Below are 18,038 nucleotides of genomic sequence, written 5' to 3' on the forward strand. Positions count from 1 at the left end.
ACATAAGATGAAAAAATAATACAAATCCACTGCAGTTTTGGGATGAGGAATCTGTTGATGGGTTGAAAATCTGCTCTTCTTGGCATCAGGGAGGCCGTGGGGTTACATAACAACCCAAAGGCTGATGTGATGCCACCATCCGGCTCCAAATAGCTTGGGAAAATAAATTATAAGTATTTAATTGAAGTGTATTTTATTTGTGTTAGCTCCTTTTTTCAATTTTAGTTCTAAATTGGGAGATTGTTCTGACCTTGAAATATTAAAATAAAATGATATTTATCATTTTTACGCTCAAAATATACGTCGCACTCGCGGAAGCCGGCACACCCGCCAAAAACGCCGTCAATTTGTCGAGACTTTCAACCCAAGGTAGGCAAAATATGAAAAACCAATATATGAAAAACCAATATATACATTGATACCTTTATTTTGGATGTCAAAAAGTAACTGCGGCTCCCAGTTTTTCTGGGTCCAAATGGGTCTTTGGATGATGACCCCTGCCTTAGACCGTACACCGTAGACCATCTACCTGAGACCATAGACCATAAAGTATTAGACCATATAGACAATAGATCATGGTGGACCGTGGACCAGATCATGGAGCTTGCATGGCAGCACCAGTATGACGTGATGGGGACGCAGTCAAAACCGGCTCCTGTCGCCGGGTAGAAAAGCGCGAGGGCTGGACCAGACCATAATAAGCAGTGTTCAATGAACAATTAGGGCTGGTCCTTAGAGAAGGAGACGCAGAAAGAAAGAGAGAGAGAGAGAGAGAGGCCGGCAGTAATCTAACATCATGTTGATGCTACACAGATGGATGAACAGATGTGCTGCTGAATTACTGTGTTTTCCACGACGGTCGCCTCATTTTGGACATTCCCTCTATGTGTGTGTGTGTGTGTGTGTGAGGATGCCGCCTGCACATCGTGATGCACATCGACTTCATTTACACAAAGACCGCAGGGGTTGTTTTTGTGGCGTGGTGAGAATTAATCTACAAGGTTTTTCTAAACGCTGATCAACAACTAGATGAGAACGGTTGAATCTCACGCCTGATAACGACACGTTCATAGGGTTGTAATAACCAGTCCTTAAAAGTGACGTAAACTCAGGGAGGGATGGGGTGGTTAAACTGCCAAACTGTGTACAAAAAGATGTTCGTGCAACGTATTTTGTCATAATATTGTTATTATATTTGAGAGTTTGTGCCAAAGGCAATATGAGTTTGTTTGCAAAAAAAAAAAAAAAAAACATTTTAAGGAAACCGATTAAATAGATAAAATAATTTGTAAGATTTTTTTGTTAAAATATAAATATATATATTTTATGTTTAGGCTATCATTATTAATTAATATATTGTTGCTTATTTTTAGTTTTGGTATTTAAGTTGTTTTTTTTCAGATTTAGAGGCTAACCACAGTTAGCACAACATCAAAGCATTAAAAATTAACTATTTATATTGTCGAAAATCCCACATAAAAAGACTTTGTGAGCCCTTCAAGATTCCGACTCTTACGGATAAAAAATACCCGCGAGGTGTTTTTTCCGAAGGGCTTTCCCGGCCAATCGGAGCCAAGCGTTGCACCTGACTCATAGTTGACCTGAGCGACCCCGGAACACACACACACACACCCCTCCCCACCTCACCTCATAAACACACACATGGAGTCTGCATCATCACCTTAAAACACACACACATGCATGCAGATGCAGGTATAAAGATACATTATACTAATGGCTGTGTGTGTGTGTGTGTGTGTGTGGGGTTGATGGTGCAGCGCCGAGGGGTTTTACTGGCTGCATGCTGCTGCCTCTAATCAGGTTAAGTTATTAAGACCTTGAATGGGCAGGAAGTAGGTCAGAGTCGGAGCCAGTGGGAACGTGAGTGTCGAGCGGCGTGGAGCGGAGCTGCACATGGTGCCGGAGCGTCGCCCGCCCCCTCTTCGCTTTCCTCGCCGTTATGTAAGATTTACTCGCATAACCCTTTTTTTTTTTTTTTTGGGAGGGGGGGACGATACGCCCCCCCCCCCTCCACCCCGGACGCTGTCGAGCTGACGCGGGGAGTAGTGGAAACACGAGGAGGGGGGTGTGTGTTTTCAGCGGGGGATGAAAGAGGAAGCGAGGCTTTGTGGAGGATCATTCATCGGGGCTTCTGTCCGACTCATTCTGTGATGGTCAGCGCAGCGTGAACGCCCGCCGCCCCCCCCCACCGCCACCGGGATCTGGATATCCGTTTGTACACTCATCCCTGGTTGTTTCCTCCCCCCCGAGTGCGGCTCTTTTGTCACCGCGACCTCTCCTTTCTCGGCTTTTCCGACCGGCCGCACTGGAAACTTCACCCGGCCGCAGAGGAGGAGGCGAGCTCTCGGAGCCTTTTCGGTTTTCTCTCCCCGACCCCTGACCTCCCGGTTTGACGGATGAACCCTGGGAAGCGGCGCTCCTCTTCTGCCTCCGTGCAATCGGATTTGCGCTCGCCACCTGTAGCGCCATCTGACAGTTTAACCCCCCCCCCCCTCCCCGGAGGACTTCTTTCCTTGCTTTTCGCAACCCGAACGCCACCCGCTGTCACCCCTCCCCGCGCTGCCGGGCTCCGTGAGCAACCCTCAGCTGGACGCGCAAGAAAGAACGGACATGACGGTTCGGTAGCCCCGCCCCCGAGCGAGCGATGGCGCCCCTGTGGAAAGCCATGCTGTCGAAGAGTAGCCCGTTGTACCGCGACTCCCTTTTCTCCTTCACGCTGTGGGAATGGAAGGCCCAGGAGCGAGAGCTGCTGCTGCTCCGCAAGCACAGCGACCGCGAGAGGAGGGCTCTGCTCGCGCAGCTCGACAAGTAAGACCGTAACCGCGGTGATGCGTTAAACGTGGAGATAGGTGACGGCGGCGACATTCATCTACACCTTCGCCGTTTCTCTTGTTTTTATAGTTTTTGCAGCAGAGTGAGTGCGGTGTGTGTGGTACGATGACGCAGGTGTAGCTTTGTGTGTGTGCTGACGCAGTTCGCTGTGTGTGTGTGTGTGTCCCTAAGAAGCTTGCCCCCTAGTCAGCAGTGTGTTAGCGCAGGTGATTCACATCCTTACTCATCGCAGCTCTTCACCTCCCCCTCCCTCGCGGTCAGATGTTCTCAATCCGTTCAGGTCAGCAACCCTGCACATGGCCAAACTTCTTCTACATCCATCACCTGTTTGTGGAAACTGCAAACTTCTCTCGCGCTCAATATTAACAGTAGCGCTAACAGCTAAGTGCTAGCACACACGTGTCAAACTCAAAGCCGAATGCGTCCCGTCACGCTATTTTACGTGAACATCTTAAAAGGTATGATTGTGGTAAATGAACTAAGTCAAAGGCATAGGTTGACCTTAAACTACAGCTTTCATTTCTTAGAAAGAAATTAAAACGGTGGACTCTTGATGACGTGGGACAGGAGTCAGTGGAGACGGTTTTGTCGTGGAGGGTCAGGGGTCGCCCGACGTGGCAGCGGCGTCGAAAGGGACGAGTTTATTGACGCGGCATGTGCGTCCGCAGGCTGAGCCGGGAGCTCCAGCAGAAGGATAAAGTCATCGAGTCTCTCCGTGCAAAGCTGAACCAGAGCCGGCAGCAGGCGCCGCGCCCCGCCACCCCCTGCGGCGGCCGCGCCCTCTCCGAGACCACCGACCAATCGGACCGCATCTCCTACGTGTCGGGCGAGCACGGCTCGGCCAATGAGGACCTGGAGCTGGGCTCGGACGCCGGCAGCGAGATGGGCCGGGAGGACGCGTCCGGGCAGGCGGGGACGGGTGAGGAGGACATCGCCGCCGTCGCTTTCACATGGCTGGTTTTACCGAGGCGTTCACTGACACGTGACCCCCGAACGCGTTCCTTCCCTTTCTTCCCAGACTGCCACTCCGTCGCCTCGTCCCACAGAACCCTGTCGTGCCTGAGCTGTCCCGCCGTGCGCCGTCCCGCCTCGCCGCTCCACGCCGATGGCCCGACAGGTAGGAGGAGGCGTCGCCTCCGCCGCCGCCGCCGCCGCCTCTCGCCCTCGCCGTCTCCTCACCCGGCGGTTTCATTCCCCCTCTTCTTCCTCTCCAGCCCCCGCCCCCTTCCAGCGCCGCCCCTCGCCACCCCCTCGCGCCCCGCGAGCCCGTTACCAAGGCAACGGTGGCGCGGGGTTCTCCCTAGCGGAGGTCCAGCGGGAGCTGCAGATGTTGCAGCGGCAGCTGGCAGACAGTAGAGACAGTGCGTCCGTCCACGTGCATGTGTGTGTGTAGCCTACACTCACCGTGTGTGTGTGTGTGTGTAGATTTTACTAATGCAGTTCTTAGATATTAATCCTGTTTATCTTAACATACATATAGATATATGTTTAATCAACACCAACATGACGGTTTAATAGATTTACTTCCAGCTAATATGGAAGTACTCGATGTGCTCGTACATCAAATTGAATTTCCCCGTTAGAATTAAACAAAAAAATGCTCCTAGTTCATCCCAGCCTCCCGGTATTGTAATGTTTTAAATAAGAAAAATGAACATTATGAATAACAAATAATGTAAAAAAAGAAAACATGCAAAAAAGAGAATGTAAACTGGTTTTAGTGAGTATATTAATGCTATCCTTAGCTTACTGGCTACACACTAAATGCTGCAATGTGTTGCTAAATGTAACTAGCGCATTTTGCTAACCTCATTTAGCATCAGAGTGAAGCTGCTCCTCTTGTTAAAACCATCAAACCGCCCCCGACCGGCTTCGAATGCCTCTTCCGACACCTTGTCCGTCAAGGTTCCGGAAATCTCCGCAAACCAAATCGCCGTAAACATCTGACAGACGGCTCGGATCTCGGAAACCCCTTTCTTTTTTTCTTTCTTTCTTTCTTTCTTTCTCCTCCACCTCCTCCTCCTCCCTATTGCCTGATTTGCTTGACGTCGGTTCAGCGATACCTCCGTCTCGAATGATGTTCTTCTCTGTCCTGCAGGGTTCTCCACCCCGCAGTCCAAACCCCTGCAGAGCTTCCCTCTGATGTCCCACCGGCAACCCGATCCCCCCGGCTTCCTGCCGCTCTCCTTCCACAGCTACCAGCCGTCTCCTTACGGCGGCGGCCTGGACGCCGGCTCGGCCCTGAAGGCCGGGGCCGGCCTGCTGGAGAGCGGCGCGTTGTGGGACGTCTCCTACGGCGCCGGGCCGGCGAGGGCGGGAGCCGAGCTGTCGTCGGGCTCGTCGGGGTACCAGTCAGGAACCAGCCACACAGGTAGTTAGTTGGCAAACTAGCCGCTTTTGGACAGAAAAGCTCTAAGAGCTTCTAGGAAGCTCCTTAGCTTTGCAATGAGGGGCCACGTTGAAGATCCCCTGATTTTCTGGAGATTTTTTTTTTGAAAAGTTTTGAGATGAAATACACTCTGTTTTTATTTTCTTTTTTTATTGAATTCATGTTTTACCTGTCAGTTCAATCTGTCATATGAAAGCTGGTTTCATTCCCCCCCAACAGTGTCTATTTACGTCCCCATCCATCCTGTGATGTCACTTCCTGTTTCTACAGGAATGTAAACACCAGGGACGTTTGTGTGCCGTCTCTGATTAGGATTAATAGCTAACCTTTAGCTAACTCCGTGCATCTTCTGGCCCAAAACGTAGACGTTCCTCCGAAACCCCTCTGAGGTGTCGCAGGGCAGAAGAGCTGTTTTTCGCTCCATTCCTCACTGCTTCCGTCCATTTTGGACATGTTTTTTTTTTTTTATGGTGCTCTGCAAGAAGTAGCTGGTCACGAGCGTCACCATCACCAAGCACCTGTGAGGGACCTAGAAAGACCCGAGCCTCGGATTAGGAGCTAAGATGGTTTCCTGGTTCCGGCACTGAGAAACTGACTTGTTCCTGAAAAGGTTTTCAGAACTGAAGTCCCCTACAACTCTGCCAATATCTCCAACTCTGCCTCTCCGCAGGTTCGGATTTGATGAAGGAGCACCTGAAGGAGATCCGCGGCCTGAGGGAGAGGCTGGAGGACTCCATCCACACCAACGACCGCCTCCGCCAGCAGCTGGAGGACAGGCTGTCCCGCCCCGCCGCCGAGAAAGGTCCGCCCGTGTGGACTTTTAACTGGATCCTGATAAATACCGTTTTTTTCGTCTTGGCTGAGACCTGCCTCCTCCCCCCAGGAGCTCCCACCAACATCTACATCCAGGGTCTGGACTCCGTCGGCCAGCTCTCCGGCGAGATCCGGCTGCTGAAGGAGGAGAACGTCGGCCTCCAGAACCAGCTGAGGAACGCCACCAGAGGTGGGAGCTGGGGTTCGCCGATTGAGGGAGCGTCTGAGTGTTTCCCGTCTGAGCGCGGCGTCCTCGAACCCCGTCCCGCAGAAGGCGGCAAGGAGGCGGAACGGCTGAGGGAGGCGGCGCTGCTGGAGCGAGCCCGGCTGAAGGAGGCGGAGCTAGAGGCGGAGAAGTGGGCGGAGCAAAGCAGGAAGCTGCGCGGCGAGGCGGACGAGCGGAGCCGGGAGATCGGCCGGCTGAGGCAGGACAGGCTCCGGCAACAGGACGCCGTCAACAGGTGCGCGCTTTCGTGGCGAGGCATGCGGTCCGGTCGCCTAGCAACGAATGGAACGAAAGCTCCGAAATATCTCCCGTCTAGGCTGCGGCACGAGGTGAGCGTCCTGCAGCAGCAGCTGAGCGAGAGCCGCGGCCTGGCGTGCTCGCTGCAGGAGGAGCTGCAGCGGGTCCGCCGCCCCGTCCCGCCGGGCCTCGGCACCGCGACCTTTGACCCCGGAGAGCTCCGGACGCAGCTGGAGCAGCAGCTGAGCGGCCCGGCCGAACCCAGGACCGCCACCAGGATGCTCTTCCACGGTCAGTAGCTGACAAGGGGGAACCGGGGGGGCGAAACGGCGTGTTCTGATCTTCTCGGCGGGGGGACGGGGTCCACAGACAACGTTCCCTCTCCTCCGGTTAGAGACACCGGCCTCCTCAGCCCTTCCTCTCCTCTTCATCACGCTCACGACGCCGCCGAGCCAGGTAGGAGCCCTCGCCCGGGTCGCTGCAGTCCGACCGGGTTTTGGAGGTCATGAGGTTTCTTCCGCCGCCTGCCGATCGAGATCTTTTAACAAAAACTCGCGTGACCTCCTCGCAGACGCAGACGGGCTCCACGCCGTGGGCCACCTGGAGAAATTCAAGGCCCTGCAGCTGCAGGTCCTGGAGGGCAGAGCTGTCCTCCGCAGCCTGGAGGCCGAGCTGAGTTCTCTGAACGCCTCGCGCAAGGTCAGATGCTGAGCCCGCGTGCACGTGTCTGTGATTTTCAGTCGATATTTGACTCCGTTACAGTCATACATGACGAAAAGCACGGTGAAATAATATAAAATATCAGCTGCTACTTCACTTTGATTGGACAAGTTAATTAATGTCATTTTTCTGTTGCAATTTTTATTTGTAACAATATATCATTATAAATCATTATAAACATTACAAAACCTGTGTTATCATTCATAAAAAAATATATTCTTATAAACCTATTTGTATTTATAAAATGTGATGCAAATTCTTATATAATAACAATATATATAAATATAAACATAACTTAAAAAATTCAATGAAAAACAACTGTATTTTCATTCATAAAAATAGATAACAGAAACAATATACAGTATTTTCCGCACTACAAGGCGCATTAGATTTTAAGGCCTAAAATAAATGACCTGTTTTAAAACTGTTTTCATATATAAGGCGCACCGCATTATAAGGTGCATAGAATACAAACTACTCTAGTGGCAGGGGTTGCGTTATGTATCCACGAGATGAAGCTGCGCTCTTAGAAGTAGCTCTTAGTAGCTCTTGCCAGTACTTGCACCGCCTTCGTTGAAAACAATGTTTTTCCAACTTTTGTCACAGTTCAAAGCTTTTCATAAAACGAAAGCACCAAGAAGGACCGCCATAAATACATTGATGTTCACGTCGCTAGCTCGCGCTGTTGCCTTCATTGGAATAGCGACTGTAGAGACGCTTTACTTCCTGCTCTCTGTTCAACAACCCACTGTCGAGTTTGTCCTCCAACTGTAGCCGTCTCGCTTTGTTTCCTCGGAAACTCTGTTTAGTCTTCATTACTTGGCGCAGGTCATCTTGTTGCTTCCTCCACTTCCGTACCATTGATTCATTAATGTTGAATTCTGCTCTGTTCCCGTGTTCTACTGCGTGACTGATCGCCTTGAGTTTGAACTCTGCTTTGTGAAAGCTTCCCGTTAAATGTGCTATTTTGGGGTCTTTCTACACACACAAGTGGTGTGGGACTGGAATTACCGCTGCTACTTCGGCGACGCCCCCTGAGTACGGCAGCCATCATTAACCAATATTGATCCCTAAATAAGGCGCATCGGATTTTAAGGCGCACTGTCGGTTTTTGAGAAAATTAAAGGCTTATATAAAGGTGCGCCTTATAGTGCGAAAAATACGGTACTTGTATTTTTATTCAAAAAATATATTGAATATATTAAATTATATTATTTTTATATTAAATATAGAAATATCTGAAAAAATATATAGTTATAAATAACTGTCTTTACACATATCGAAATAACTATTTTTATTTTTAAAACTGTAATAATAAAGTCGCTCTTGTTTATTTATAAGAATACACAATATAAACATGATAATTCTAGATTTATAATGATATATAACATCAAAATGATGACTATATTTATTTATAGAAATATATCAAGTAAATATGGATTTTTATTGACAAAAATAGAAATAGAAAACATGATGAGTGTATTTATAGGACTTGACGTCCGTCTCGGTGGGGAAGCTCCTGGTGGACGCCTCCAGGCTGCGGCGAGTTCTGGACGAGGCCGACTCCCTGATGGGGACGTTCTGGAGGGCGTCCCCGCCCGACGCCGCCGACCCGGAACGGGTGAGCGCTCGCGCGTCGACGCCGCCATCCGTCTTCGCCGACGGCGCGTTAAAACATCTCCCGCTTCCTCAGGAGGAGCTGGAGCTTCTCCGCCTGAGGCTCTCCCAGCGGGAGGAAGCGCTGAGGGACGCCGCCGAGAGGCTGAAGACCTCCAACCTCAGCAGGGACGGCATGGAACGCTTCATCGTCAGCCAGCGTGAGTCACCTCACACACACACACACACACACACACACACACACACACACACGCACATGCACATGCGTGTCTTCATGGAGGTAAACCCACCCCTCGGTGTTGGTCCACAGTGTCCAGGACTCGAGACGTGCTGAGGAGAGCCAAGACCAACCTGCAGGTGAGTCCATCTCTCCCTCTCCTGGGGGCGGAGCCTCACCGCCGCCGCCGCCGCCGTCTGATCCCCAGCCGACACGCCCATGCTCAAACCTGGAAACCCTCCTCTCCTTCTTCTTCTTCTCTGGACTCCTTCTAAATATCCTCAGGAGAACAATCTCAGGATTTCAGCTCTGCATCTCGCCGCTTGCTCCTCCCCCTCTTCTTCTTCCTCCCCCCCCTTTCCTCCCCCCTCCTCGCCCCCCCGCCTGGTAAAGGTACGGACGCCTGTTCTCAAATTTACGGACGCCTGTTCTCAAATTTATGGCCCGATGGTTTGCTTTTTATTTTATTTTTTTTGGCCTGGTGGAGCAGGTCCCGCCCCTCCGACCTGGAAGGTTGTTGGTGGTTCGATTCCCAGCTCCTCCTGTCTGCATGCCAGTGTGTGTGTGTGTGTGTGTGTGTGTGTGTGTGTGTGTGTGTTGTGATCGATCCCTAAATGTCCAGGAAGAGAACAGTTGATGCAGACACAAGGCTGTTTTGAGAAAGATGGGAATCAATATGTCATAATTTTAGATTTGATTGGGTAATGAATTCAGTTATTTAACATTAAGGAGTAGTTACATTTATTTTACATTATATTTGGTTTAATTTAGTTTCATTTATACCGTTACATCTGGGCTTTTGAGAGATAAGATAAGATAAGATAAACTTAATTGATCGCCACTGGGGATTTTTTTTGTCACAACAGTTTTAAGTGTCAATATATATGAATATAAATAGAGAGATGATTAGGAAATTGGAATAGAGAAAAAAAAAAAAATCCACAAATAAATAAACGGCAAAGAGAACAACAACAGTGACAACATCGAGGTTAAGAATGGATAACAGAATGGATAAAAAATACAGTTAAGGTGAAAATAGACAAACAAAACTACACAGCAACATAAACAGAGTGACAGTAGCAATGGCAAGAATAAAAAAAGTAAACAAAAATAGGCAGAATGCAATGCGCTGAAACTCCAACATCGTGCACGCCCTCGCCTTTGCTAACAGCGTCGCGACCCTGTGTGCTTTCACTCCGTGCGTGAAGGATATCAACGGAATACGGTTTCGAAAATCCGCCGATCAATTCATCAATAATCAATCCTGTGGTTTCCAGGTGAAAGCGGCGGAGGCTCCCGTGGCTTCCCCGTCTCTCCTGGTCGGCGTGTCGTGACACCCCGGACCTCCTCCGCCTCCTCCTCGTGCGCTGCCCTGTCGCACCGGCGCCCCCCGCAGGCGACCTCTCGGTAGTGCACCCAATGAACTGAATGCGCCGGAAAACATTTGGACGGCGAAGCTCAAGGACTCCAGAGCAGAACGTTCTGGAACAAGCCTGGAAAGTACTTCATCTCTGCTGTTTGGTTGTTGACGTAGACTAGATGCATGTGATTTGGAAACGAAGCCATACCCCCGCCCCTGAATACTCGCCCCCACCAGTATCACCATAGCGATCGACCACTGATGGAGCGATCGACCACTGATGGAGCGACGGAGGAGAACGACCCGGACATGTAGCATCTCCAGCGCCAGGGCCGACGTTCTCCCTCCGATGCTACCGGCAGCCGCAGCGCTCCCCGAGGCCAACCCTTGTACTGCTACGACAGTGTGGGTGTGTTAGCAACGAATGCTAAATGAACCATTAGGGCACGTCGGACGGTTCGAAAACGGCGGTTCGGGATCGACCGGATTCTGTCGTGACTCGAGGTAGAGAAGCCGATACGCGAAATTTTTCCCGGATGCTGAAATCCCAGGTTAGTAGTGAAAATGTACGATGCCTTCACTGCCCGGTCCGATCATTTCCAGAGAGGACAACATTTCGATTATCTTTACCAAGCAGAAAGACACGATTTTTACCTTTTTTTTTTTTTTTTTCAAAGTCTGCATTTGAAACTTCCCCTCCCGACGACAATCATCTTTTTGGAATCAGAGGTGTTTTATTCGAGGTTCTGGGTATTTTACACTGGCTTCAGCCCCGCCGTGCCCCAGCTTTTCTTGACTTTTACCGATATATGCAACTTTTCTGGGGTGTGTGTGTGGGGTTTTCTGTGCAATAGTAGCGTCGGCGCTGACGCCAACCCCCGTTCTACGACAATCAAAAGCGAAGCGAAGGGTGAAAACGACCCGAAAAGCAATAAGGCCAACCAAAGATGGCAGTCGGTAGATGTGTCCCCCACCCTCAAAGGTCAAAGGTCAAAACTGCCCTCGTCTCCCCAACCCCCACGTGTTTTTTTCCACAAAGCCGTGTTTGTACAGACAGAAAGCGTGGACTTCTGCATCACTGCTGCCTTCAGAGGAGACGCAGAAGGTCTTTTGGAAAAAAAAAGAAAAAAAAAAGGACGGCTGTGTTTTTATGCATGTTTCTCTTTATGGAGATGTTTTTAGGGGCTAAAACTAGAACAAGAAATACATTTAAAAAAGCCTTTTCAATAAAGGGGTTGAAATACAGTTTTGTTTGCTTAATTTATTCATTGATTCAATATTTGACCGGACCTTCATTATGTTTGTACCCAAATAGAGCTCAGATCTGCTGACTCACTTGGATATCGGGGCTCAGGGTGGAGTCTTCATGTTCTCCTGGTTCTCCTATCAGGGTTCTCCTCATGTTCTCCAGCCTGGGTTTTTACATTGACTATTTGATCTTATGTTTTCCCATCTTCTCCTATCTCTCTGTATTCTCCTGCCTGAGGTCTCTCAAGGTTCTCTCCTTCCTGTTCGAAGTCCCCATGTTCTCCTGCCTGGACTCTCTCCACGTTCTCCTTCCTTGGTTCTCTCTAGGTTCTCCATCTTCCTCCTGCAGTCAGTAGGTTCGCCGAAGACTAAATTGTCTGTCGGTGATTTTGACAGCTGACCCGTCCGGGTGAAACCCAACCCATCCCCCCCGTTGTCAGCAGCTCCGACTCCAGTGGAATAAGATGAACGGATGAGGAATGAATGAATGTATTTTATATTTTATTAAAACAAACCAGCTGAGAGGGTCAGTCCGCTCCAGCAGGGGGCAGCAGAGCGCAGCGGGAGGCAACAGACATGCATGTGTGGACTTTTCAAAATAAAGCGTGATACCTGCAGGTCCACAAATGTATTTTATTTATTTATTTATTTTTATACCAAGTCTTTTTTTCGTGATTCTTTACATACTCAGTGTCTTTTTTTTCCAACCTCAACAACAAACAACAAAATAATGGTAGAATTTCATGATGATATTGAACCATTTTTGTAAGTAAGTTTAGGGGGAAACAGTGATCTCAAGATGTATTTTACTTTCATTCGAAATTGGATAGGTCTGCTTCCTTGATGGGAGATGATATACATATGTATATATTAGATTTACATTGGATTAGATTCAATTTTATTGTCATTACACATGTAAGGATATGGAGCAACAGTGCAGCTAGCATCTACTCAGACGTCCAAAAAGCAGAAGTGAATATGTACAGACTGTGCAGCATTAAAGAATCAGTGCAGTTTTTTACTGCTCGTGCAAGTAAGGGTGGATAAGATATGAACAGATAAGATGGGAGCAGAATATGTGCAGCTCATGCAAGTATGGTGGATAATTTTGTGCATATTATGTACAAATAGGGAGTGATGGTATGAATAACAGGTGGCAATATACAGCTAAATGGAATATATGGCAACATAGGGAACTATAAATATACAGACACCACATATATTTACATTCACACCATAAACACGCACAACACGTGTATGTGTGTGTATGTGTATGTGTATGTGTGTGTGTGTGTGTGTGTGTGTGTGTGTGTGTGTAGATGGACAACTTTAACTCAACATTTGGTGCCCATTCTGGACTCAAGCCTTTTGTCTAAATAATATTTCATTATATTCAAGACACCTTACTTGACACTCAGGGACACCGTATATATATATATATAAAACACAAGATTTAAAAAGAAACATTGAAAATTAAAACAAGTAAATAAATAAAAATGACAGGGCGGTTGGCTTCAGATTCCCACCAGAAGATAATGCCTGCTTTTATTTTGGCAATCTCATACCGGAAGTAGTATTCACACCCCACCGCTATCCAGCTTGACTCAGCGACCGTGTCAGTCCAGGAAACAAGCCGAGCTGCGAGGCAGCCGCTCAGCACAGCCCTCGACCCGGGGGTCCGCAAACGGAGCGCGGCGTCCCGCTTGGAGGATGGCGGCGTGCCCGACGAGGACGTCCGTTGTCAGATAAGCGGATCAAGGAGGAAACGGAAGAAAGAAAGAAAGAAAGGGGGTGTGTGGAAGCGTTCGTCTCAGTGGCGGGGAGGGTGAAGCGGAGGAACCTGCCATGAGCGCCCGGGTGACCGCGGGCAGGTAGACACTAGCAGAAGCCGGGTTAGCTAGCAAGCTAGCTCGGAAAGCTAGCAGCAGCCGGCGCGACGAGCCTCGGCTTCGGATGCCAAAGACGCCGCAAAACCTCGAGAAGTCCCCCACATCCCTCTCCCCACATGGAGCGGTTATCGTAGCCCGGTTGGGTGACCACCCACCCCGCCTTTGAGGTGTCACGACTCCCGCTCTTTCGCCGTCCTCTCCCACGGGAGAGCGCCATCGTGATTGACAGCTTTGTCAGCGCGGCTCGTCCAGATGTTGAGGACACCGGCTAGCCTGGAGGGTTAGCTAGCTAGCCCGCCAGAAGTTTCCAGAACGTTTCCGCCGGGAGGAAGAAAAGGAGGAGGAGGGTGGAGGTCCGAGGTGGAGCGATGAGGAGGACGGAGAACAAGAACAAGAGGAAGCTGAGCAACATGGAGCAGCAGGAAGCCGGCGGGGAGGAGAAGGATGCGGTGAGTGCGATTGCGGAGCCGCCCGCAGGTGCCTGTCAGCCCGCCCGCGGGGCCGACTGAACCCGATCGATCGATAGATAGAGCTAATCGATATCAGGTGTCGAAGTTAGATGTCCTGCTGATCGATACGAGTGCGGTTTGAGTTGAATCACCAAGGTGAAGACCGTCATGAAGTGATTGAGACAGAAAATCGCTCTGAATCAATGATCGATATTGATAAATTGATTTTTTTTCTTTACCTGAAATTTAATTGAAATCGATTCATCACCATCGTCTGGTGTGAAATTTACGGCCGTGTGTTCAGTCAGTAATAACGCAGCAATAAAATAATACCGAGATGCGTGGATGTGGAATTCTTCCATTAATCATTTTTACATATAAATGTGAGTCTTTATTTCTGTTGCTCATATATTTGAATTGGGGTTGGTGTTTGGCTCCTGAGGCGCAGCTCCTGACCTCCAGCCAGAGGGGAAACACCCAGTGACCTTCTCCGGCGACCTGGGCCGGCTGGAGGCTCCGGCCTGCGGGTGACAGGGTTGAACGTTGTGATTGATGGGATCAGGCTCATGACTGCGGACCGGATCTGGCCTGGGAGTAGCTGACTGTCCACAACAGCTTGGATGTTCTGGGTGGAAGGTGTGTGTGTGTGTGTGATTCCAGATTCCGCGGCTGTGGCTTTACCGCTGCAAGCAAGCGTGCCTTGTTGCAGTGTGTGATGTTGTTGCTGTGGAAACCTCTGGAGCTGTAAATGTTTTACTTTGCCGTCCAGTTGTTGAGTGGAATCCTTGTTGGGAGGATCCTGGTGGATTATCAAACCACCAGGAAGTCAGGGATTATTAGCCGCCTTATCTGGTGTCAGTTATTATCAGAGGGAGTAGCGGCGGGGGTCAGAGGTCAGAGCCGTCACCTCACAGCCTGATGGTGGACCGGGTTCTCCCGCCTGGGTTCTCCATGTTCTCCCCTCTGGATTCTCCATGTTCTCCATGTCCCTGAGTGCTGAGAAAGCTGGTCTAGATGTTGAGGTGTTAGAATTTGCAGAGGTGGCATGAGTTGTCTGCTGGTGCGCCGCCTTTTGTTGGAAGCCGATCCTTTGTAAACGGCGGTACGACTCACGGCTTGAAAGTTGTCGAGGGGGATTGATTTCAGTCCAGGTGGGATTAACGGTAATCTTAATCTCCACCTGCCTACCCCATCCTGGGAGGATGCTCCTCTCAAATCTGAAATGGTTGTTTGCGTCAGGAGATCTGGAGGCCGGCGGGGGGTGACGGGGGGTTCCCACTGACGGAGATCAGCCTAATCCAAAGAGACTAGGTTGGACTTTCTAATCTCTGACCGTGCTGTTGGACAAACACAGCGGTCGCCATGCCAGCCGCCATTAATTGCAGTATCAGTGACGTCATGAGTGCACACACGGCGATCCAACCTTTTCTGTGACATAGATCGGCTTAATGGCACACAAATATTCCTGCTTTTTTTTCCTTCCAAAAACTCCAAAGGCTTGTCTTTCAATGCAGGGCGCTCGGTCTCCAAGTGGCGAAGCAGTTTTGCTGGCTTCATTGCCTCATCGGAGAGCCGTCTCCGCATATTATGCAGAGCGGACTCAGAGCTTGGGAATCACCTATAGCAAAAAATCCATGTTTTAAGTAGGTATCCTGGTATTATCTGTTAAATGCAGCTTTCTTTTTCTTAGTGGTCAGCGGCTCTTCTTCTGTCTCCTGACCGAGCCTTTCCACTTTGCAAAGAAACTTTCCAAACACGTCTGTTTTAAAGTCATTCTGCGAGCTTGTGGGTTTCACAGTAGTGTTATCACGTGACCGAGACAAGCATCTCGACGTGAGTCATAGACGGATGTTACGGAGAGAATTCGGTCATTTTTTTCTTAAACAAAACATTGTTTAGACTCGGATAATAAATAAAACGGAAATAATGTAAGTTATTTAGTCTTTCAGCGCCGCCTGTTACCATAACCGAGTTCTGTCCACACGCAGTCCTACTGCTCTCCCAGTTTTACCACGAAACATCGGCTCCTTCTCCGAGGCAGCAATTGTGATGGCAGGTGTGTGTGTAGGTGTGTGCGTGTGTATGTGTGTGTGTGTGTGTGTGTGTGTGTGTGTGTGTGTGCATGTGCGCGCGTTGGTTGGAGGGAGGAGGGGCGGGGGGGCTCTGATCCTCTTGTTTTATCTCGAGTCTGTTCGGGTTTCTTGATGGATCTGCAAGTGAAGCTCTTCAGTGATTGTTGCCACGGTCCATTGCCTCAGCAGACAGTAGCCTCCTCTTCCTCTTCCTCCTCCTCCTCCTCCTCCTCCTCCTCCTCCTCCTCCTCCTCCTCCTCCTCCTCCTCCTTCTATTAGCCGTGTTCCAGCTCAAACATTAACTCTTCGGCTCCACCGATCCGGAACACTGACTCCATCCTTGAACGGGCCATGAGCGGTTTTTGGAAGTAGCTGGTCTGTGGAGACCCGGCTGGTGTGTGCGGCCCCGGGAAGGCGAGAGGCGTTAATCACTAGAGCTTCATTAGTGAGATTTACGGCCATGATCGTCCTGATTGACGGGCGCCGGCCGCTGCGGCTCGCGTTCCCCATCGTCCCCGTAGGCGCCTTCAGCTCCGGGAAGGGGTCTTCGTCAAACTCCGCGCCCTCGCCGCCCCCGTTGTGCCGCATTTTTTTCTTTTTCCCGTCAATCCTCCGTCCTCGTCGTCACTCGTCACTCACACGGATGCACATCGGCTCGTCCGTAGGAAAATGGCGGTCGGAACCTTTTCCCCTTCACTTAGACGCCATTTTCCTACGGACGAGCCGATTGGTTGATGGTGACGTGAGCCCTGACTCTTATTGGCCGTTGTTGTGAAAGAAGACCAGGTTCATCTTCATTGTCTCATGAATAAGACGGTCGTAACCTCATCCTAATATTTATAATAATACAATGCTGTGAGGTGATATTATCATTTATTTATAAATAATTTCACATAATAATTACAAATGTCGCAGAATAATGGGAGTATTGTTAAATTTTATTTTCATCAACAGCAGACAAAGCATCAGAAAGTGCTGCAAAGGAGTGTGTGTGTGTGCGTGTGTGTGTGTGAGCGCGCGTGTATGTCAAAACGGCTGAATGTCAGAGCCATTATTTATGTCCCCCAAAGGCTTGTTTGTCTTTCCAAAGCCAACTGCATATATGCAAGTGTGTGTTTGCCACAGGGTGTGTGTGTGTGTGTGTGTGTGTGTGTGTGTGTGTTTGCGCGTATGATCCGGTTGTGCGCTGGCTGTCGGCCTGGACCCGTGAAGCAAGCGGGGTCGGAACATGGGGAGGGAAGCTGGAATGCAACAAGCAGGAACCTGCAGCGATGAAACAAACAGACAGACACACACACACACACACACACACACATACACACACACCACAGCGCCGCCAGGCTACAGGAAGTGGTGCTAACGATGCTAGTTCAAATGAAAATCAATTTTCAAGTTAGATGATTATCTAGTTCTTCTCTAGGCCCCAGGGCTCCAGCACACACCCTCCTCAAAGTTCTCACGTTTGAGCACTCGAATACTACTCGGAAAGTACTTCTTTATCCAAAGTATCCGAGTATTTGTTCAGCAGTACAAGAACGGATATTGTAGCCGTCTCAGGTCGATAATGTTGGTTTATCTGAGTGGAGGGCAGTTAAGGAGTTGAACTTGAAGGAGAGTGTGTGTGTGTGTGTGTGTGTGTGTGTGTGTGTGTGTGTGTGTGTGTGTGTGTGTGTGTGTGTGTGTGTGTGTGTGTGTGTGTGTGTGTGTGTGTGTGTGTGTGTGTGTGTGTGTGTGTGTGTGTGTGAGTGTGTGATTTGACGTGGATGAGTTGTGTGTTGGTGCCTCTGCGTTGCGGTATAATGAAACTGTCCTGACTCGAAGCTCCTCACCCATGCAGGTGCGTCTCGGGGGACGCCCTGGAAATGTGGTCCGACCGGCTCCGGGGCCCCGGAGACTGCGAACCAATGGCGTTCATCGCAGCTCAAAGATCCAGCTCGCTGCCGCGACG

General features: G+C 49.7%; 2 protein-coding genes across 8 annotated transcripts in view; both read left to right on the forward strand.

The window, feature by feature from the left end:
• pde4dip (phosphodiesterase 4D interacting protein) overlaps positions 1 to 11,492 on the forward strand; it is a 29,246-nt gene extending 17,754 nt beyond the window's left edge. The window contains exons 21-34 of one of the 2 annotated variants that reach the window (XM_086144044.1): positions 3,522 to 3,772; positions 3,872 to 3,970; positions 4,068 to 4,214; positions 4,952 to 5,224; positions 5,913 to 6,044; positions 6,126 to 6,245; positions 6,327 to 6,516; positions 6,598 to 6,809; positions 6,888 to 6,974; positions 7,090 to 7,217; positions 8,728 to 8,859; positions 8,932 to 9,055; positions 9,166 to 9,212; positions 10,350 to 11,492. In XM_086144044.1, the coding sequence (XP_086000170.1) occupies positions 3,522 to 3,772; positions 3,872 to 3,970; positions 4,068 to 4,214; positions 4,952 to 5,224; positions 5,913 to 6,044; positions 6,126 to 6,245; positions 6,327 to 6,516; positions 6,598 to 6,809; positions 6,888 to 6,974; positions 7,090 to 7,217; positions 8,728 to 8,859; positions 8,932 to 9,055; positions 9,166 to 9,212; positions 10,350 to 10,406 (1,999 nt within the window). In that variant the 3' untranslated portion in view covers positions 10,407 to 11,492. The remainder of the gene's footprint in view (positions 1 to 3,521; positions 3,773 to 3,871; positions 3,971 to 4,067; positions 4,215 to 4,951; positions 5,225 to 5,912; positions 6,045 to 6,125; positions 6,246 to 6,326; positions 6,517 to 6,597; positions 6,810 to 6,887; positions 6,975 to 7,089; positions 7,218 to 8,727; positions 8,860 to 8,931; positions 9,056 to 9,165; positions 9,213 to 10,349) is intronic. The other variant, XM_086144052.1, reaches the window with a different exon arrangement.
• A 1,867-nt stretch (positions 11,493 to 13,359) lies between these two features.
• The window catches only part of mast2 (microtubule associated serine/threonine kinase 2), an 84,358-nt gene continuing 79,679 nt past the window's right edge, over positions 13,360 to 18,038 (forward strand). For all 6 annotated transcript variants that reach the window (XM_086144078.1, XM_086144087.1, XM_086144097.1 and 3 more), the window contains exon 1: positions 13,360 to 14,018. In XM_086144078.1, the coding sequence (XP_086000204.1) occupies positions 13,938 to 14,018 (81 nt within the window). In that variant the 5' untranslated portion in view covers positions 13,360 to 13,937. The remainder of the gene's footprint in view (positions 14,019 to 18,038) is intronic.

This window comes from Fistularia commersonii, chromosome 1 (assembly GCF_037954325.1).
Source record: "Fistularia commersonii isolate RoL2024-O1a breed Wild chromosome 1, RoL_Fcom_v1.0, whole genome shotgun sequence".
In the NCBI taxonomy this organism is placed as follows: Eukaryota; Metazoa; Chordata; class Actinopteri; order Syngnathiformes; family Fistulariidae; genus Fistularia; species Fistularia commersonii.